The following is a 23,082-nucleotide window of genomic DNA, read 5'->3' as shown; positions in this document are numbered from 1 at the left end:
AGTTTCAATAGAATTGGAATTCCTTTTGCTAGATAACAGAGTGAAACTGTCTTGTTTGCTTTCTCTTGGGCGGGCGCAGGGTCCCTCACTGAGGCTGAGTTGAAGGAGATTTTCTCCTTCAAGGATTTTTAGATTTTTGGGGTCCCTTCTTCACTAATATCAATTCAACCCATTTATAGGATACAATCTTTTTCATATGTTTTTAGTCTTTTTGCTGATAATTTTTATTTAAATTTACTTATTTTTATTTTCATCAGGGATATTGGTCTATTATAGGGGTTCTCACTCTTTTTTATGTGGTACAAAGTCTGTGAAGCATCTTATAAAGATGCTTCATCTTCTGATATGAAATCCATCTCAGATAGGATAACAAAGTGGCACAGTGGACAGACATTAGGGCTGGAATCAGGAAGACCTGAGTTACACCTGTTCTCAGACACTAGCTGTGTGACTCTGGGCAAGTTGTTTAACATTTGTTTATCTCAGTTTCGTCATCTATAAAATGGGAATAATAATAATACTTACCTCCCAGAGTTGTTGTGAGGATGTGATAAGATGATTGTAAAGTGCTTAGCACAGTGCCAAGTACATAATGAGTACTATATAAATGTTAACTCTTATTTTTCAAATATATAAAATATAAGTACATAGAATTAAAATTATATTTAAATACAGTTATTAATACTTTAAAATAATTTTATGGATCCTAGATTAAGAATTCCTGGTAAAGTTTTCTTTCTCTGCTTTGTGTCCCTATGGTTTAGATATAAAGACTATATTATCTCATAAAAAAATTTAATAATAAAAAGAATTTCCTATTTTTTAAACAGCTCATGTAATAATGGAATTAGTTGTTCTTTGATAGAATTCATTTATAAATCCATTTAGTTTTATGTTTTTTTTTTTCTTCAGGGAATTCAATTATGACTTTTTTAAAAAACTGAGTTATTTAAATTTTCTACTTCTCATTCTGTTAATCTGCATATTTTATGTTTTTATAAATGTTGAGCCATTTCAGTTATCAGTTTAATTGTCCATTTAATTGGACCAAATGGTTTCAAATAATTTCTTTTATTTTCTCTTCATTTCTTGTGAATTCTCACTTTTCCTTTTGGCAATTTAGTTTTCCTCTCTTTTAGTTGATAATATTTTTTCCCAAAAATTAGCGCCAAATCTTATTAATTTAGTAGGCTTTTTTTATTTTCAATTTTGTTAATCTTTTATTTCTAGAATTTACATTTCCATATAACTGAGAAGTTTTTTATTTGTTTTTCTTATTTTTCATTTTAAGATACATATACAACTCATTTACTTTGTTTTACTTTTGTTGATAAAAGTTTTTACAGATAGAACATTTCTATTCATAAAAATTAACTTCTTCCCAAAGAAATAGCTAGATGGTGTAGTGGACTTATGGTCAAAAAGGCCACAGCTCTAATTGTATGCGTATGTGTCCTTTGCCTCTTTCTTCATCTCTGGAATGTAATCCTGGTAGTGGTATCACTGAGTCAAAGGATTGGCTGAATCCTTTCTTCAGAGGCCCTTTGTTATTTAGGAGTCTGCCGAAAGGATAGGTTAGTGTGGTGATCAGCAAACAATGTTTTTCTGCATTTTTTGGATGCTTTAATGACAGTGGTTTCTTTGCTATCCAAGACACTCTACCTTCTTACTCCATACTTTTCACTGTCTGTCTCTCAAGCCTAAAATACTCTCCCTTTTTATCTCTGCCACTTCCTCAGCTCACCTTCTATAAAAGGCCTTCCCTGATTCACCTCAAAGCTAGCAACTTCCCTTTGTTATTACCTTTATTTATCTTATATGTACATATTTATTGATGCTGGTCCCTCCCTCCCCCACCACATTAATTTGCAAAATCTTTGTGGACAAGGGCTATTTTTGCTTTTCTTTGTATCCTCAGTGTTCAGTACTAGGCCTTACTCATACTAGAGACTTAATAAATAATTATCAACTTGGCTTGGAGTAGCAGTTATTTTCCAGACAATAAGAAAGCAGAGGCAGTGAAAGTAAAAATTTTCAAATAAACCTATGCCTTCTGAATGTCATCCAATAAAGCATTTCTTCTAGTAGATTTCGATACTTATTTTTATTCTTACAGACAATCATCCCATTATTTAAGTCCTGTTTCCTAGGAAGTTTGGTCAGGTTTCCATGGGTAGACACTTTATTCCTACTTGTTTTTTTGGAATTTTTGAAGTCAACATAATAAAATTAGCTATGCTTCTTTAAAATAGAAAACATTCATCATAATTCAGTAAGTGTGGCTTTTTCTCTTCAAAGAACATGTTTAAAGTTTAAATCCCTAAGGCAATAATTGAATACATTCCCTCCACAGGAAGCTGATAGTTTGGCTGACGCAGAGGAACGATGTGAACAGCTTATCAAGAATAAAATCCAGCTTGAGGCAAAAATCAAAGAATTAACTGAAAGAGCTGAAGATGAAGAAGAAGTAAATGCTGAACTGACAGCCAAAAAGAGGAAATTGGAGGATGAGTGTTCAGAGCTTAAAAAAGACATTGATGACCTTGAACTAACACTAGCTAAGGTGGAAAAGGAAAAACATGCTACAGAAAACAAGGTCTAAGCTATGTTCTTTAAATTTTTGTCATAAGTATTCAGCACTACTGGTAGTTAATGTGTTTTATGTTAAAACAATTTTGCTCTCCACTTATTAAGGTGAAAAACCTAACAGAAGAGATGGCAGGATTGGATGAAACCATTGCTAAGCTCACCAAAGAGAAGAAAGCTCTCCAAGAGGCCCACCAGCAGACCCTGGATGATTTGCAGGCAGAGGAGGACAAAGTGAATACACTGACCAAAGCCAAAACCAAATTGGAACAGCAAGTAGATGATGTAAGTCTTAAAAAATAAACTTCTTTCCTTCTGAAAAAGAAAACCAAAAAATAAAAAACTTACTTTAATATTTAAAAACTACTTACATCTTTCTAATTCAGCTTGAAGGGTCATTGGAGCAAGAAAAGAAACTTCGAATGGACCTGGAGAGAGCCAAGAGAAAACTTGAGGGTGACCTGAAGTTAGCCCAAGAATCCACAATGGATATGGAAAATGACAAAGCACAGCTTGATGAAAAACTTAAAAAGTAAGCAGCTTTAAATGCAATCCTTGAAATGGAAAAAAAAAAAAAAAACCAAAAAAAAAACAGCAACCACACACAAATTATAATGCCCACTCTTGACTAGGAGAAAGAGTAAAAAACAAACAAATAAAAACTTTCCTCACTTTTTTGCAAAGTTGGAGATGAGGAGAGTGGAAAATAGATGGGAACTATGGGATATGGAATATTCCAAATATTATCAGATTAGTTTTATGAGATAGTTTTGCTGTATCACTCTTTTATTCTTCCTTGTAAAGGATAGATTCTTGGGTAGAAAAAGAGGAGGAAGATTTGGAAATGAAGGTGATATAAAATTGAAAAATAGAAGTATTATTTAAGCAGTTTTGTTTTAATTTTGTTGCAAGGAAAACAATATCTATATGAGATTGTCTTTTTTTTTTTTTTTTTTTTTTTTTTGAGATTGTCTTTTTAATTCATGAGTCAGGCTATAACCCTGATAGGCCCTTCTAGTGGGAAAGTTGAGCTTAGTGTATTACTTGAGCTCAGAAATTCTAAACTGCTTAACCAATTAGGAGAATGTATTAAATTTGGCACTGATAAGGCCAGCTTCCATGAGCAAGAGGGCCAACCAGACTGCCTAAAGAAGAGTGAAGCAGTCCATATTGAAAATAAAGCAGTTCAAATATCCTATGTAGATTGGCAAAAGGATTAGGCCCATGGGTAGGCTCTGAACTCCTAATTTGTGCGAGACAGGAAGACCTAGATTAAAATAAAATAAAACCCTAACAGTTTGTTGTTCTAAAAGGAAAGAGTTTGAAATCAGCAATCTGCAAAGCAAGATTGAAGATGAACAGGCAGTGGAAATTCAACTACAGAAGAAGATTAAGGAGTTGCAGGTAAAGTCAATACCTCCTTGGGTTCTAACCCTCAGAGAATTAGCTATTAATGGGAAGGAGCTAATGGATGTGCTTTTCCCTGTTGCCAGGCCCGTATTGAAGAATTGGAGGAAGAAATTGAGGCAGAACGCGCCTCCCGGGCAAAAGCTGAAAAGCAGAGATCTGATTTGTCACGGGAACTTGAGGAGATCAGTGAGCGCCTAGAAGAAGCTGGTGGAGCAACTTCAGCTCAGGTGGAGCTGAACAAGAAAAGAGAGGCTGAATTCCAGAAGATGCGCAGGGACCTTGAAGAGGCCACCTTGCAGCATGAAGCCACAGCTGCCACTCTGCGCAAGAAGCATGCAGACAGTGTTGCTGAGCTTGGGGAACAAATTGATAACTTGCAGAGGGTCAAACAGAAACTAGAGAAAGAGAAGAGTGAATTGAAGTTGGAGATTGATGATCTTTCAAGTAACATGGAGATGCTCTCCAAAGCTAAGGTAGTGTAGGAGCTTACATATAGTTTTCTAAATAGTATTTTATTTTTCCAAATACATGTAAAATAGTTTTCAGCATTCACCTTTTTTTTTAAATTTAAATTTTATTTTATTTAATAATAACTTTGTATTGACAGAATCCATGCCAGGATAATTTTTTTTACAACATTATCCTTTGCACTCGCTTATGTTTCGTTTTTTCCCCTCCCTCCCTCCACACCACCCCCTCAAGATGGCAAGCAGTCCTATATACAGCATTCACCTTTGCAAAACCTTGTGTTCCAAATTTTTCTACTTATCTTCCTGTCTCCCTTCTCCCCCAAATCACAAGCAATCCAATATAGGTTAAACATTACATATATTTTGGTTACAAATAAAAATAATCCTCCCCTTCTTTGTAGAGATGAAGAACAATGAATATGAAAAGTTGTATAGACTGTCATATTTGGTTGATGTGAGTTTTGCCAAGCTGCTTGTTTTCTTTCTTTTTTTAATTGTTTATAGTTTACTGAGGAGAGAAGGATAGATATTGGATAATGAAGATAAAGTTAAAACAAGATATCAATAGAAATTTAGTACTCTTAAAATCAACAGTAGAACATGCTAAAGATATCTAATTCAAGAAAAAAGAAAAATAATCAAAATAAGATTTAATATTATCTTGCTATTTTTAGTTTCTCACTCATCTTTCTCAGTTGTGACTGTTTTGATTCTTTTTACCTGTCACACCTGTTCTATTTGTTTAAATGTACTTCCTGCTACAGATGTTGAATTTTCTTCTTTCAAAATGATATAATTTTATTATGAATTTTCTTGCAGACTAGTTTCAGGTTATTGGAAGATATTCACCAATTTACAAACTGGCCAGCATTTGTCCAGTTCTAAACTTCCATGATGTAGACAGGCCTCTAAAGCTGTCAAAACTTCTACGGTTCTCAAGGATAGATCTAGATCAGACTTTCAAATCTACCAAAAAGTTGGAATATCAGAACTTAATTTTTAGAGCAATATAATAATACCCAGGAAACTTTTTAATATATTCAAATGTACAGAACTCCTATGTTAGATTAGAACCCTGACTCTAAAAATAAACTAACCAACCTACTCCTGATTTCTAGCCTGAGAAGACATCTGTGATGTAGTGAGAAAAGCACTAAACCTAGGTATTAAAAATCCAAATTCTAGTTTTAATTACCATTTTTCACCGTGTGAACGAGGTCAAGCCATGTTAGTGTGGCTCTCATTAGTAAACTGAATAAGCTAGATTATGTGATCCCTAAAATCTCTTTCCCCTTAATACTTATGATTCAATTTGCTCCTGAATTTGCTAGGAGTTGATCTAGGTTTAGAGAAGATTGACTGGCAGTAGAAGCAAGTTTCCTGAAATAGGATTATAGATTTAGAGCTGACTCCCCTTCCACTTCCCCCCATTCATTTATATATTAGAAAGTTGAGGTACCAAGATTTTAAATGACTTGCCCAATATCACACAGCTAATAAATATCAAAGGCTGGGAAAGGATCCTGATTTCTGGAAATCATGCTACATGATCTTGATCTAGATGGAGAGGATACATAGGCAGTCAGGAGTCATATAAGCTTGCTCATAGTTTAACAAGAATCCATTCTTTGACATATGGTTGTATAGACTTTATCTGAAGACCTGTAGTGAGAAGCAGTACACTACTCTGTAAAGAAGCATTTTACTTTCAGAAAGCTCTAATTGCTAAGAAGTTTTACTTACATAAAGTAATTTGGCTCCTTGCAATTTCCTCCCATTGCTCCAACTAAGACAAGGCAGACTAAATATAATCTTTACATATGACAGTCATTCAGTCTTTATCCATACAATTAGATTCCCTCTGGTAATATCATTCATTTACTTTCTTATGAATCACCAAAAATTAGTAGTAATGACCAAGTCAAACAAGTCACTGACCTAGATATATGTTTCAGGAATACAATAGATCTCTATTGTCAGATACTTTGGAATCACCTAGAGAATTGATTCATTGTTTTATTTTTCCATTGCCGTGGACAAACAGAAATTTGGGAAAGGTCTTAGCTTTAATTAAACAAGTCAAAATTTCCCACTGCATCCAGGGCCATTTCCAGTCCCCTTGACTTATATCTTTCCATTCTGATGACTCTGGAAGAGAAAATGAGATTGTTGAATTTACACAACTCTGTCTTACTTAAATCCAATTCTCTTGCAAGTCAAAAACATCACCATGGTTCTCTTTGAGAACGAAAAACCAATAACAACCTTTTCCCAAATATCTTATAGTGTCTAAGTCATTCTCTAAGAGTAAGTGTTGAAAAAATTAACATTAGTTTCTCTAGACCTCCAAAGTCACTACTTTAAGAGACGGACATCCATTTAGATATGTTAATTCTGGCATGTTTATTTTCATTATTTTATAACCACTTCTAATATGTTGTATTTAAAAGTGGCCAAAGGCAAAATTTTCACTCTTCTCATTGCATTCATTGCTTCATTGACCTCTCCTAGGCAAATCTTGAAAAACTGTCCCGAAGTCTGGAAGATCAAGTTAGTGAACTTAAGAACAGAGAAGAAGAGCAACAGCGTTTGGTCAATGAGCTCACAGCCCAGAGAGCTCGGCTGCAGACAGAAGCAGGCAAGCTTCTTTGTTGGTCTATAAATGTATGGGAGGCAGCTCACTGTGGCAAGGAGCCTAAAGGGTTAAAGTTAAAGTCTCCCACTTTGACCAAAGCACCTCATCTTTCTGGTTTTTTTTTTCTATAAAATGTAATATAAATACATATAAAATGTTTGATGGTTTTTTTCTACTTCTAAATCCATGATTTTAGATTTAGATTAGATTAGAAAAGAAGTTCTAGGTTAGAAGCAGAATCTCCATTTTGTAAATGAGAAATGTGTCTCAAAAGGTAAACAATTAATGTTCATCAAACAAGTCAGAAATTTCCATAGAATTTGGGTTTGGTTTATTAATTAGGTATAATTAGCAACTAGTAGGAGTGGGTTCTAAATACAAGGATTTGCAGGCCTTAAGCTTCTTTTCTTTGTCTATCATCCTAATAAAACATTCCTCTTTTTTATTTTAGGTGAATATTCCCGGCAATTAGATGAGAAAGAAATTTTAGTCTCTCAGCTTTTAAGGGGTAAACAAGCTTTTACCCAACAAGTTGAAGAACTGAAGCGACAACTAGAAGAGGAATCTAAAGTGAGTAATGAATGGATGGTAACTTTTCTTTGTTTTTGTTTATGTGTATTTTTGTATCTCAAGAATTTTTTTACCTTATTCATTTTTTATACTGGTAAAAATGAAAATTCCTTATAAGCAAATGAAACTAACACATAGATGGGACCATTTTCATAGGCCAAGAATGCTCTCGCCCATGCCCTGCAATCATCCCGCCATGACTGTGACTTATTACGGGAACAATATGAAGAGGAACAGGAAGCAAAAGCTGAGATGCAAAGGGCATTATCCAAGGCCAATGGAGAAGTTGCCCAGTGGAGGACCAAATATGAGACAGATGCCATTCAACGCACAGAGGAATTAGAGGAGGCCAAGTATGTATGATGAACCTTAGGACAAAGAAAAGGAATGATTTGATATCTAATCATTAGTTGAGAAGAGGTATGCCTATAAGTCATTAATCTTAAATCTAGCATTAAAGGATATGGAATTAGTCTAAACCTGTAATACTCATTCTTAAAATAGACTAAACCAGAGCTTTCAGAGGGCCTTGGCTTCACACACACATATATCCCTGTACTTTATATGTAGGACCCCTTTCTGAACATAAAAAAATCACTTTAATCAATCAATTAAGCAACCAAGTATTAATTTAAGTAGTCAAACTACTGACTGCACTGTGTTGTACCTATGACACAAACATACACTGCATATATATAAATGCAAATATACATAAAAAGCAACTACAAAAGTATACTATCTGCTTGACCATAAGCAATTAATTAACTTCAATCCTTTGAGTCATAGTTTCTTCATCTATAAGATAAGATAATGAAACTAACACTATTTACTTAAAGATGACATAAGCATTTTGCTAAGAGTAAGTGCTATAGAAATATAAGCATTATTGAATAGGAACCATCCAAAAATTTAATGAATACAATAATACCACTTGTACTTGCCACTTGAGGGCTCCAGACCCTGAAATGTAGAAAATTATCTTAGCTGCCATCATTTGGCATAGTGAAATTCATTAACTGTATAGAAATAATTCAGTTATGTGCTTCTTCAGTGAGGCACTCTATCAATGAATGAGTTGCAGGCTCTTTTAAAGCAATTGAATCTAATTCTCATTGGACAGTTTGATTCTGTTCTTGTTCATTCATGCTTTTGAATCTCTCCAGGAGAAAGCTGGCCCAGCGCCTACAAGATGCTGAAGAACATGTAGAAGCTGTGAATGCCAAATGTGCATCCCTTGAAAAGACCAAGCAGAGACTGCAAAATGAAGTGGAAGATCTCATGCTTGATGTAGAGCGATCCAATGCTGCCTGTGCTGCTCTTGATAAAAAGCAAAGGAATTTTGACAAGGTATTCCCAGGCCGTTATCTTTACTAACTGCTTATTTTGCTCTAATTTTATTCACCCCATAAACTGACCATTCCTCTTGGTCTAGATCTTATCAGAAGGGAAACAGAAATATGAGGAAACTCAGGCTGAGCTCGAAGCTTCCCAGAAGGAGTCCCGGGCTCTGAGCACGGAGTTGTTCAAGATGAAGAATGCCTTCGAGGAATCCTTGGATCACCTGGAGACCCTGAAGCGAGAGAACAAGAACTTACAGCGTGAGTGCTTTCAAAAAACGTTTACCAAGGTGCCATAGCAGACCATTAGTCATCTTCTGACTAACCTTCTCTCTGTCTATTAACCAACAGAGGAGATATCTGATCTCACTGAGCAGGTTGCAGAGGGAGGAAAACAACTTCATGAATTGGAGAAAATAAAGAAGCAAGTAGAACAAGAAAAGTGTGAACTGCAAGCTTCCCTTGAAGAAGCTGAGGTAAGATTATAAAATTTTCTAGCTAGCCCAGACATTTGATTTCACCTAATTCTAAACCCTCATGAATTAATGGATGCATGCATGCATGATTATATGAATGAATTTTAAAAAGCATTTATCGTTTGCTATAAATAAAGTTTGGAATATAAGTAGAAAGGCAAAACAAGTTTCATATTAAGGCATTCTATTAGGGAAATCAACACATATGAGTGAAGCAGCAATGTAGATGATAATTTATCTTCTTGATATTATTTCCACCAATAAAGTCATGTTCATTTCCAAAGCTGGACCATTTAACAGTGCCAAAAACGTAATTGGCAAGAATTTTCTTTTGTGGCTATTGAGAAGGCGGGGCCTGAAAAACTTGCTGAAGTAGTTGCTAGATTTTAGTATCATTTAGAATCTCTGGATGATGGATGCAGAAAAGTTTTTATAAAGCGTGATGAGTGGTATGGGTGATAGTGGAAGCAGTTCTAATCAGGCTGAAAGGGCACTATTGTCTGGGCTCTTAAGCTTTAGGATCTTTAGAGTTTTTGTTTCATGGTCTAAGGGTAGTTGGTAGTGGTGGTCTTGTCTGACTTGGCACATACTACTCCTGTCTCATTTCAAGTATTCACTAATATGTAAATTTTAAAATTTACTGAGTATGATTACTTCAGATATGAAGGAAAAAAAAAACTTCTGGATTTCTTGTACTTGAACTAAAACAAACCTAGGGTATAAAGGGCCACAGAAAATGGAGGATCTCTGGGTAAGATATAAGATCCTTTAGCCCAGAGGGAACTTGCTAACAATGCCTGGTTCAGCTTCCCATCTCCCCTAAGGGTTCTTGGCTTTCTTGAGAAGTCAGGAGGCGGTGAGAACCTGTGTTGTAATGGAAACAGAGTGATACCAGGTGGCAATCTACAGACAATAGCAAGTTGTTTTTGTGGTATATACTTATATTCTTATATACTTGTGCGCATGCACAAGTGCTGGTTTGGTTATATAAGGGTATGAGGATATATAAAGGGGGAAGATCTTGGAATAAATGGATTCCATATTTAAACCCATCCTCGGGAGTCTCACATCATCACTCCTCCACTAAGATGGTATGTTTTGACACCCCAATGTGGGAGTTCTAGAAAGCACAATACATTTGGCACCCTTACTTAGGGGCTTTAGAAAGCACACAACACCCCAGTGTGAGGGCTCTAGAAAGCACAGTATGTTTTGTCACCCCAACTTCGGGGTTCTAGAAAACAGGACACAACACTAGGGAAATATGGATTTAACAATAGTTCACATTTGCATAGTACTTTATAGTTGACACTGCATTTTCCTCATAACAACCTTGTGAGATAGGTAGGATGTGGCAATACTCATTTTATAGTTGAAAATTTTGAGTCGTATTAAATTAGAGGACTTTAAAAGGATTTTAATGTGTCAGTACCAGCATTTAATCATGAGTCTCTACTCCACTTTACTGTCTCTCACTTTCAAAACAAATAATTTAGGTGTTGATCACTAGCATTCCAAAAAGTTTCATACAGATTACTTTTAAATAACAAGTATAATGTTCTGGTTAGCTCTCTGGAGGTCCTCCGAGAGGGCCTTTATTCAGCAGAATAATCACCACCAGAAAAATCAGGAATAAAATCTAAAATCTTTATTATCTTCTTCACAGTCTGTCTCCTTCACCTGAAGCTGGGCTAGCTTTCTGGGTGACCTTCAATGGGGCCTTGATCTCAGTGGAAAAGTGAAGGCCAGGCCAGCCACAGGTCTTTGTTTTCAATCTGGCCTCCAGCCTCCAGTCCTCTGTCTTTTCTGTCTATCTCTAAATCTGTCTTCCCTGCCAAATCTCTTAGCTCTTATATACTCTTAAGTACATCATCATAGGTGTCAATCTTGTAGAATAGGTGTCACCTTGTAAGATCTATACTAAGTACATGTAAACTGGAGAATCATTATCTTAATTCCACTGAGTTAACACCTTGTTGTAGGTTTAAATCAATCATACTGAGCCTTAAGTATACTTTTCTGGGATCCTGCCCTCTACAAACAAGCTGCCCTATTTTGTTTAAAATTTAATTTCCAAAATTTTGCTTTATTCAGAATAATTCCAATGTGTGTGTGTTTATGCATATGTATGTGTTTGTTTTATATACATGTAATTCATACATGTGTAGATTAAATATGTGTAGATATATACATACATATATATTATATATACAATTATATATATATAATATATATACAATATACGATACAATTGTATATATATCATATATATTCAGATGATCCTGAATATATATATATTATATTATATATATTTGTTTTATATATAGTATATATGTAATTGTACAAAGTGAGGCAATCTGGTATTAACAAGGAGGTGGAATTGAGTCCAGAAGGGATTTGATTTCTAGTCCAGAGGTTTCAAAAATTCAAGCAGTAATCATTTTCTGTCACTAACTAACAATTTAGGCATCGCTTGAACATGAAGAGGGAAAAATCTTGCGTATCCAACTTGAGTTGAATCAAGTCAAGTCTGACATCGACAGGAAATTGGCTGAAAAGGATGAGGAACTTGAACAGTTTAAAAGAAATCACATTAGAATTGTGGAGTCTATGCAGAGCACATTGGATGCTGAGATTAGAAGCAGAAATGATGCTTTAAGAATAAAAAAGAAGATGGAGGGAGACCTGAATGAAATGGAGATTCAACTAAATCATGCCAATCGCCAAGCTGCAGAGGCCATAAGGAACTACAGAAATACCCAAGTATTATTAAAGGTAAATAGATTTAACTAGCCTGTCAAATGAACTCTTCCCCATCTCCACCTCCCAAAAAAGCTGTCAGGAGTAAAATGCATTTTTAACAGTCTTCCTTTCCAAAAAGCTATGAAATTGAACCCATGTAGTTAATTAAATCAGAGAAATTTGGCATAGTAGAAATACTAGGAATCATTTAGTCTAACACTTTTTAAATTTAGAAATGAATAAACAAAAGAATGAAAGTGATTGTGTATCATTCCAGGCCACACAAGTACTAAGTATCTCAGAATTTTTGAATTACAAGGAATTTGAGAAGTTGTCTAGGTCATCTTATACACAAAAATCACAGACATATACATGTGTCAAATGGTCATCTAGGTTCAACTTAGACATTTCTTTTTAGTAAGAACAATCCATTTCACTTCTGAGTTGCTCTGATTCTTAGGAAGTTTTTATTTACATCAAATCTAAATTTTCTTATTTGCTTCTAAGTCTATTCTGAAGCCAAACATTATTAGTCTAATCCCTCTTTCACATGATAGTCTTTTAAATTCTTTAAGAAAGTCTCATGTCTCTCCTCAGTTTTTTTTTTTTTTTCCAAGCTAGATATTCCTGATTCTTTCACTGATCTTCATAAGAGAGGACCTCAAGGCCTTTTTGCCTTTCTTGCTATCTTTTTCTGGTCCCTATCTAGCTTTTAATTGTCTTTCCCAGAATGTGGTGACCAGGAATGAACACAATTACCACAGATATGGATTGACTACATAATCTTTTTTGATTGCCATGTCATTGTGAGCAATAAAACCCCAATATCTTTTTCAGGGCAACTATATTTCTAAATATGCCTCCTCCTTCTTTTATTTGTTAGATTAAATTTTAATCTCAATATAAGAATTTATCTATGTTAAATTTTATCTAGTTAGATTCAATTCAATGGTCTACTTTCTTAAAAATTTTAGGTATCCTAACAGTCTTATCCAGTGTGTTAGGTATCACTCATAGACTTGTATCATCGGAAAATATCATAATTATGCTTATTATCAATCATTAATAAAATGTTCAACAGTACTAGGTCAAACATCTGAAAATTTCATAATTATGCTCATCATCAATCATTAATCAAAATTTTCAACAATATTAGATCAAACACTCTGCTAAATGTCTCAGGTTCAACCACTCTAATCACCCATTTTCATCTGGTCTACATCTCTCTCTTTCATCCACAAGAATTTTATAAGACTTTGGGAAATGTTTTGATAAAAACCTAGAATCAGCATTACCTTGACTTCTATCAGTCAAATAACTCAGTGAAGAAACATAGCTAAAACCTCTTGTCTTGTAGCCCAATGTACTCTCTCTTTCACAATAGAAAAATCAACATTGTAATAAAAAAAAATCACTCATGGAAATTTTAAAAACCTCAGATGTCATCTGTTCCAACTCATATAGTTATAAGAACCTCCTCTTCAAAATCCCTAATAAATGTTCATAGAGCTTATTTTTGAAAAACATAGACAATTACCTCCTAAAGTAACCAACTTCACTTCTGAACAGTTTAAGTACAGACAATTTTTCCCCTTGAATGAACCAAGATATTCTTCCTATTAATCTCTCAGTTATAATTCTGTCTCCTGGGGCCAAGCAGAACAAACTTAAGTTTTATTACATGAGTCTACCCTTCTAACATTTGAAGAAGGTTATTATACTTTCTAAAGCATTCTCTTCCTTGAGCTAAAAATCCCCAGTTCTTTTGACTAATACTGTATTAGTATGGTTTCAAGTTCACTCCCCAACTTGTTTACACTCTTCTTTATGCTATCCAGCTTGTCAATGTTCTTCCTAAAATATGATACACAAACCTAAATCCAAAACTTCAAAGGGGAGCTTACTAAAGCAGAAATCCCCTTTTTCATTCAAGAATCTATCTCTCAAAATTCCAGACCAAGATCACATTAGCTCTTTGCTCTGTCATTTTGGTACAATTGACTCATGCTGAGATTACAATTCACTAAAAATCCTCAGACCCATTTTTTTGGTCAGCCTGAATTTGTGAAGTTGTTTATTTGAATCTGAATAAATGGTTTAGAATCTATTCATCCCTATTAAATTTTTTTCATTAGATTCTATCCACTTTATAGTCTTCATTCAATCCCAATTCTGTTATGAAGCTTAATAGCAATTCCTCTTCAGTTTGTATCATTAGACCTTTTATCTCTTAGAGGGGAAGAGTGTGGCTTCATGTTAGACATGGAACTGGGAAGGCCTAAACTCCATTCTTTCCTCTGACGTGTGCAAGTTATTTGATTTTCCTTAGTGCAAATTTCCTTATTTTTAGTATACATGAAATCATTCCTGAAGTGACTATAGTATTTGATATTCAAACAAGATAATGCATGTAAAACATTATATAATTATCAACAATTATTGTTACTCCAATTGTATGGAGGAAGAGGTAGGAAGAGAAAGTCTCTATCTGCATTACCAAGTAATCATAATCATCCAGTTCAAGTCATGGTATAAATACGTGGAATAAATTTCACACAAGTAAAGCAATTTTCTTTATTACCCAGGATACCCAGATTCACCTAGATGATGCTCTCCGAGGCCAGGAGGACCTAAAGGAGCAGTTAGCAATGGTTGAGCGCAGAGCCAACCTATTGCAGGCTGAGATTGAGGAACTGCGGATAACTCTAGAACAGACTGAGAGAAGCAGGAAGATAGCAGAACAAGAGCTTCTGGATGCCAGTGAACGTGTACAACTCCTACATACACAGGTGAGGATCTATTGAGTCCTTAGTTCTCTCCAAAACCAGTGATGAGGAACAAATCAGATTGAAATTATTAATAAAGTGAATTAGCAAATGTTTGCTAGTTTCTTCAAAACGATATATAAGTCATAATGCTAGATGCTAGGAGGAGCAAAATAAAAAGACACAGTCCCTACCCTTAAGGAATTTATAATCGAGAAGGAAAAATGCAATAAGAATGCAAATAATTATAACACAAATTAAAGTGTAGGAAGTCTAGAAGAGAAATACAAAATACCTTAATGAGAGCTTCAAAGAAGAGATTCCTTCCTGCTTTTGAGATGGGATGTGGGAGATAAAAAGGGAACAGATTAAAGATAGTATTATGATGGAAGAGTGATGTTTGAACTGGACTTTGAAAAAACTACCTTCAGTGTTTTTAACTATTCTCTCAATTTCCAAGAAAATATTTTCACAAGGCAAATTTATATATTTCTGAAATCAATAGAGTAAACATGAATTAAATCACAAATGTTCAAAGGAAATAAATACCTTCAGAAATTCTTCATTCCAGTAAATAACAAAGAGCATTTACTTTTGTTTAATGTCTCTATCCCTTTAAAGCTAAAACCTAAAAATATTTAAAAGATAATCAGACATTCTAACCCCCTGGCATGCAAACATTCTCTTATTAAGGAATAATTTCTTTTATTGTCTTTAGAGGGGATTTTATATAAGCAATTATTGGCCATGGGATATGAGGTGTCTCCAAAGTTTTAAAGCAGATTTAAGTTTTGTTGGTTAATAATATTTTGTTTATTCAATAGCTCAATAGCTTAAAACTGTACTAAAACTTTTGGGCAAAGCCCAAAGCTGCTGAAGTGGCAGAGGAGAGAATGGGAAATGAGAGCTCTCACCTTTGACTTCTCATTTCATTGCTGACTATTTTATTTGCCTAGGACAGCAGCTTAACAAAAGTTTTTGAGCATAGATTAGGTGTCCTTAGATGCTTGGTATCCCCTCTTATTACTAAGCATCAAAATGAAGCACCTTAGAAAAAGCAGAACTGGGTGTGGTTCTTTTGGAATATATGGAGGTGACATACAGAGAAAGAAAGTCTAAGGTCCATAGTACAGAGGCTAGGGTTTGGGTTAGGGCATGGCTATCTTGTTTTCAGATGTCAGCCTGAATCTTCCTCTCCTCCTCTTTCTTCTCCTCCTCATCATCACTGATTCTCTCAGCCCTGAAAGGCTTTTGTAACAGTTCATGTATGAATTTGTATTAAACTTTCATAAATAAATAAAGCTCAGGAAATACCCTATATAATAATGTCCTGTTACCCACGCCAATTTGAAAAAAAAAAAATTGATCTCTGATCTCCTTTCATAGCAGTTCAATCTTTTTTGGATATGTGTATATATATGTATATACAGACACATACGTATATATGTATGCACAGATATATGTAAGTGGAGACACATAGATGTAATACAACTATTAACTGAAATCTTTTGTCACTTTCCTTTCCAAATATATCCTTGTCCACTCTCCTACTTTATAACTGAGCAACAAGAATAACATTATTAATGATAACAACAATAAAAATCAATTCAGTAAAACTAACTAAAACAACACCTAGTGTGATTACATATAATTATTCTTTCCATATTGTGGGAGTTAGATATGAAGTCCCCCCTCAATCTAGAAAATCTACATAAAATTTTTGGCTCTCCCTTCATATCAGAGAAGTTGTTATGATAGTAAAAGATAAAATATGTTGGTATAATATATTGTATTCACACATATATTTTATGCATTTTTTTGAGTTTCTAAACTTTTTCTATGCCACCTACTGACCCTTGCGTATTATCTGAGGCTTCTGCAAAACTAAAATATTCCCATTTCATTTCTTATGCCAACCCACAATATTTTGAAATCCAAATAGGAAAAGTCACAATGTAGAAACAATAATTGTATACATATATGCCCACATATACACATGGTATACCAAAAAAGGTGAAATAAAGAAAGCTTTATTTAGGGAAGAATAGCAAATAGTTGCTCTGTCATTTCTAGTTGTGTCCAACTCTTCTGTGATCCCATTTGAGGTTTCTTGGCAAAGATACAAGAGTAGTTTGCCATTTCCTTCTCCAAGTAATTTTATAGATGAGGAAACTGAGACAAACAGAATTAAGAGTTGCCCAGATTCATAATTATTTGTACTCAGGTCTTCCTGAATCCAGGCCTGGCTCTATTGCCACTTAGCCACCCTCATAGCAACAGAGCACTTACTAGGTCCAAAATAACAGACAATTGAGGCTTCCCAGCTACTTTTAACAGAGGAGTACCTTATGAAAAACCATTAAGCATATTTCACTGATTTTAACCAGAACACCAGCCTGATCAACACCAAGAAGAAATTGGAGACTGACGTTTCTCAGCTCCAAAGTGAAATGGAGGAAGTAATTCAAGAATCTCGAAATGCAGAAGAGAAGGCAAAGAAAGCAATCAATGATGTAAGTAGAAGAACCATGTCTTTTGCCATCAGGGATTGGACTACCTGATATTTTCAGGTTTCATACTTTTTTTTATTTAATTGCTAACCAGGCAGCAATGATGGCTGAGGAGCTGAAGAAGGAGCAGGACACCAGTGCCCACCTGGAGAGGATGAAGAAAAACCTGGAGCAGACCGTGAAGGACTTGCAGCACCGTCTGGATGAGGCTGAACAGCTAGCCTTGAAAGGAGGGAGAAAGCAGATCCAGAAATTGGAGGCCAGAGTAACTATCCCAAATCTTAATGCATTGCCATTCAGCTGCAACAGTTTGGTGTGGATATCAGCGATACAGTTGTTATTACAAAGCCTTAGAATCAACCAGCCAGCATTTATTAAACTAACCATGTTCCAGGCACTATGCTAAACATTACAAAGAAAGGCAAAAAATAGACTATATTCTCCAGAAGTTCAAATTCTGAGAGAGACAATGGAAAAAACAACCTACCAATGAGCAGTAGACAGAGTAAATTGAGGGCACATTCAGAGGGAAGCCCCTCTGGTTAAAGAAGACTGAGAAGGGTTTCTGTCTCAAAACTAGAGGTAGTTTCCAGAGATCATCCAGTTTAGTCCCTTATCTCCAGTCAGGGCTGTGACAAAAAAAACCCTCAAAATATATTTGCAGTAGTTTACCGACTTGGAAAAAAAAGTGCCGGATTTATAATCAGAACAGGTCTCAATCTTTTCTTAGATTCTTGTTAGCTTGGTGATCATGGGCAAATTACTTTGCCTCTCCAAGTCATCAAGGACAAGAACAAGGGAATAAGCATTTATATAGTACCTACTATATACCAGGCACGTACTAAATGCTTTTTTTCATATTTTCTCATATTCTCACAAAAACCCTACAAGAGAGGTGCTGTTATTATATCTTTTTATGGTTGAGGAAACTGAGGCAAACAGAGAATAAGTGACTTGCCTAGAATGACCCAGCTCTGATTTGAATTCCAGATCCAGCAGGAATAACTACCACTCACACAGGTTTATGTGAAGAAAGTGCTTTGAGAACCTTAAAGTTTAATATAAATGTGAGTTAGTATTCTTTGTCTCTTAGTTTCCTCTGCTGCTCACCCTGATAGACATTTTCTAACTCAGATTAGGTGATTTAGAGCATCAATGGAAGCAAGAGATGGAAAACATATTTATGTTTAAATGTGCCTAATTAACTCCTCCAGTCCAAAATAGCATAGAGAACAATCAGCATCAGGGATTTAGAGTTGAAGGTACCTGAGAAAGTATGTAGTTCAAACCCCTCATTTTAAAACAAGGAAGCTAACTTAACTAGTTTCCCAAGATAAAACAACTCTTGTTAAGTAGCTCACCTAATGTGACACAGCACACAAGAAATTTAAACAGCAGGTCTCAAATCAAGCTTCACTACCTCCAAATCTAGCTATACTTTCTTGCCTCCCCAAAGTTAATCTCTAGCCTTTGAGTTTAGTATTGTTGGTGTTCTAGTACCAGAGGATTTTTAGTTAGGGCTTCCTAGAAAGTCATTTGTGAAGTGGAGTTGAGAAAGATACTCCCCTGACTGCATTCCCATAACTCAACCATTCCTGAATGATTCCTTTTCTTCTTTTCCTTTTTCCCAGGGAAAAGTCCTTTCCTTTCCTTCTTTCTTATCCCCAAACCTAAACTACTTTATTTTAAGTCGTTATATTTGATTTTAGGTACGTGAGCTTGAAGGAGAGGTTGAAAGTGAACAAAAACGTAATGCTGAGGCTGTTAAAGGTCTACGAAAACATGAGAGGAGGGTAAAGGAACTCACTTACCAGGTAAGTAGAACCAACTCTTCTGTATTTGGGCCTCCTCCTTCGTAAGAAATTGGAAAAGCCCTATAGTGTTGTGGAAAGAGTACATTGGGTTTTGATAAGTTTAAGAGACATGCTGGCTGGTAATTAATCATTTTATTAATCACAATAGGATTCCCCCTCAGTTAGGTCAAAGGGTCCTTGGTTTGTTTCTGCTAATGTAGAGATATATCATATTATGGCAAGTGGTCATGCTGTAATGATAAGTCATCAGTTCTCTTGAGTGATTGAAAGTGTTTTTAAGGTAAATGAGCCTACTTGATTAGTATGATTGAGAGGAGAATAATAGCTAGTGATACTTCATATGAGATCAATATCATGATAGCAATTACAATAGCAATATAAAGCATGATAGCATGATGGAACTCTTGGATGCAAAGGGGGTCCTTCATGGAATTTACTCAGTGCTTTATATGCCACTAGAAGAATGGGTATTTCTGAGTGTGGCAATCAATTTTGGTTGGGCAACAAATAATGAGGAGAATTAATATTATAATGAGAGGTGGATTTTTTTCCAAAGGGACTAGGGAGATGTGATTTTGTTTAAATCATTTACTTCCAAATCACCCCCATCCCTAAGCAATCTAGACAAAGTATCTATCCCCATCTAAATCTGAGTAGAACACAATGGATGTGCCATTTGGATGAGCTTTGAACAAGACTGAGGAAAAAGTTAATTCAATTTCATTATCAACAGTGTCCTTCAGATGCTGATTTGACTGAGTGAATAAGACCTAGGAAAGGAAAAAAACCTGGATTGTATACCCAATGATATGTTATTTAGTAGTCATTTCTCTCAATTTGGAATCTTTACACCTGAATTCTAGTCCTGGATCCAACCCTTAGAAACTATGTGGCCATAGACGAGCTTCTTAGCCTCAATTTCTTCATCTATAAAATGGGCCATGAGGAAAATGCTTTGCAAACTTAAAATTGTTATTATCTATCTTTCAAGTTATTATTCAATATACCTAGACACACATTAATTTGGTGAATATGAGTTATGAGGCCCAATGTATAATACAGTCCTATTACAGCTATATATCAATGAGGATATCTCCAGATATGACCAAATCTGTTCCAGGCCCACCCAGATGCTTTCATTAAAATTGCATGCAATCCTTTGTGACTGCTGCCTTAAGTGCACAAAGATAATTTGTCAAAGCCTTGATATCAGACATTTGTTTTTTGACTGAGTATATTGTTTTTCCAAATTCATTCAGACTGAAGAGGATCGTAAGAATGTTCTCAGGCTCCAAGACCTGGTAGATAAATTGCAGGCAAAGGTGAAATCTTATAAGAGACAAGCTGAGGAAGCTGTGAGTATTTTCAAAGCTTGGAGAGAAGAGACTTTATTTAAACATGGCAATTATACTATAAGAGTTTTAGTCATTTTGATTAATTCAATAAATAGTTATTAAACATCTACTACTATGTGTAAGGCACTGAAGAAAAGGGGAAGCTGTATTTTAGGAGAAATGATTTTGTGAACAACTACACCCACCCACCCCCAGTGGAAAAAAATTCTTCATTTCAGAATGAGTCCTCACATAAAATGTTTCTGAATCTTAAATTACTTAGGATGATATAGAGCTTTAAATAACTCACTTAACTGATTATCTGTATAATTAAAACATGTATTTTATATGTAAATTAAGATATCAAAGGCATCCTAAGATTTTGCATCATCATCACTCTCCAGAAAAAAGCATTTTTAAAACTCCATATGTGTAGATTTTTATTTCTACTATCATATCTTTATATCAACTATTGGCACTTAAATCTTCTATAGTTCTTTTCTCTGGAAACCTACAGCATTTTCACTGGAATAATCAATAGTCTTTTTTTATATATGACATAATGAGTAGTATAGTGAATGTAAAGTAATTTATAAAGTCTATATAGCATGAGTTCAACTCCCCCTTTTTGCACATACTGGGAAAATATATATTCTTGTTATTGCCCTAATCAGTTCTATAAGATTGTAAATTGCAGAACATTTGCCAGCCTTTGTTAGTTAAAGGAATTTCCTTACCAAGAAACCTCCTTTATTGATGAAATCATAGATCAAGAAAATGGAAGAAATTGATTTGTGGGAAGCCCTTAGTGAATCTTTCCTGGTGGCTCCCTCCTACTTCATATAGTGGGTTAAAAAAACAAGTAATGATGAACCTAACCAAAGGAGGCTTCCTTCCTTTTCCCTTTTCTGCTACAATGGAGTCACAATTTGTGGCTAGAGAGATCAGGGCTTACATATAGCCACAATTTCACAATATCAGAGTATAACAACTACATAAAGAAGTTTAACAACTACATAAAGATGTATAATCCATCTCCTCTACCATTTTCAGGTGGACTCTGAGTCTATTCACTATATTCACTATTCACTTCATCTATTCACTAAGACTTTTCTGAACTGTGCATTTAATATTGTTAATTAATTATTAATTGATTAATTATTAATATGATTGCAAAAGTGCATAATTATATGATGTGGTATATAATAATATAATTAATATTAATATAAAAGTAATCCTCTATTTTTCCCAAGCTAAGGTGCTTCATAAATTTCCTGGAATAAAATATAATTAAAATTACAAATTACATCCTGATATTTAAGGTCAGAAACAGGAAGGACAAGGAAAATAAGCAACAAAAGGACTGAGACTAAGACAAACACATTTCTTTTCTTCTAATAAATTTATTTCTATTTTCAGGAGGAACAGTCCAATGTTAATCTCTCTAAATTCCGCAAACTCCAACATGAGCTGGAGGAGGCTGAGGAACGGGCTGACATTGCTGAATCCCAGGTCAATAAACTTCGGGTGAAGAGCCGGGAAGTTCACACCAAAGTAGTTAGTGCTGAGTAATCAGCACTAACTGAATCCTCTAAGTGACTGAAGAAATGCGCAAAATGTGATATTTTTGGTCACTTAGTCCTATAAATATTGTTTATTCTGTCTTTCCTAACTGAGAAATAAAGCAAATTTTGCTAACAACTTAGGCTTATCTTTCATTTTTAAAGTTCTTTGTTCTAAAATATGCGACCTACTAAGCTGTAGGTGGCATAATTATAGAATGTTAGAGTTTAGGATTCTTAATCTGAATTCTATGAATTTGATTTTGTAGTTGCTGTTAGAATTTTGACAACTATATTTCAATATAAGAAGGTTCCATAGCATGTGTGCACACCCCCACACACAAGTTGAGAACCCCAAATATATCTTAGTCTAACCCATACCCAAAAGATCTAGCAGTGATCCTCTAGCTTCTCCTTTGAAGATCCAAATTAAGGGAGAACTCATAACATCCAGAGGCAGCCTGTTGCTCAGATTGTTGGGAAGCTTTTCTTGATATAAATGCCTTTGTAAAGTAAGAACATTTCTTATTTGAATGTGTCAGAACAAAGTGTTAATGGGGCCTGTTCACATTCAAACAAAGCCATTGCAGAGAGACTTTGTCTTGGCTAAGAACCAATATAAAATAGACAACCTGTCTCAGAGCCAGATAGAGATGTTGAGGTTCTGGAAACAAAGAGAAAGGACTGGATCTAACAGAGATGAACAGAAAGTAATGGCAGGCCCAAGATCAGCAAAAAGAGGAAAGACAAAGTAGAACTGATTTGTAACAAGAGCAGACTTTTTCTTGAGACTTCCTTTAGTCCTTGAATTTCAGCACAATTAGACTGATGGAATTACCCCCAAGGTCTTACTCTGAGATGCTGTTGAGCC

General features: G+C 34.9%; 1 protein-coding gene across 1 annotated transcript in view; it reads left to right on the top strand.

The window, feature by feature from the left end:
• LOC127560742 (myosin-8) overlaps positions 1–22,350 on the top strand; it is a 47,785-nt gene extending 25,435 nt beyond the window's left edge. The window contains exons 22-39 of the mRNA XM_051995577.1: positions 2,354–2,596; positions 2,695–2,871; positions 2,973–3,118; positions 3,900–3,990; positions 4,080–4,469; positions 6,978–7,104; positions 7,553–7,671; positions 7,828–8,024; positions 8,835–9,018; positions 9,104–9,269; positions 9,360–9,484; positions 11,951–12,259; positions 14,812–15,015; positions 17,379–17,504; positions 17,596–17,766; positions 19,211–19,315; positions 20,575–20,670; positions 22,069–22,350. Of these exons, the coding sequence (XP_051851537.1) occupies positions 2,354–2,596; positions 2,695–2,871; positions 2,973–3,118; positions 3,900–3,990; positions 4,080–4,469; positions 6,978–7,104; positions 7,553–7,671; positions 7,828–8,024; positions 8,835–9,018; positions 9,104–9,269; positions 9,360–9,484; positions 11,951–12,259; positions 14,812–15,015; positions 17,379–17,504; positions 17,596–17,766; positions 19,211–19,315; positions 20,575–20,670; positions 22,069–22,221 (3,129 nt within the window). The 3' untranslated portion in view covers positions 22,222–22,350. The remainder of the gene's footprint in view (positions 1–2,353; positions 2,597–2,694; positions 2,872–2,972; positions 3,119–3,899; positions 3,991–4,079; positions 4,470–6,977; positions 7,105–7,552; positions 7,672–7,827; positions 8,025–8,834; positions 9,019–9,103; positions 9,270–9,359; positions 9,485–11,950; positions 12,260–14,811; positions 15,016–17,378; positions 17,505–17,595; positions 17,767–19,210; positions 19,316–20,574; positions 20,671–22,068) is intronic.
• The last annotated feature ends 732 nt before the right edge of the window (positions 22,351–23,082 follow it).

Source organism: Antechinus flavipes, chromosome 4, assembly GCF_016432865.1.
Source record: "Antechinus flavipes isolate AdamAnt ecotype Samford, QLD, Australia chromosome 4, AdamAnt_v2, whole genome shotgun sequence".
NCBI lineage: Eukaryota > Metazoa > Chordata > Mammalia > Dasyuromorphia > Dasyuridae > Antechinus > Antechinus flavipes.
The sequence above is the reverse complement of the archived record's forward strand: the minus strand, read 5'-3'. Positions and strand labels throughout refer to the sequence as shown.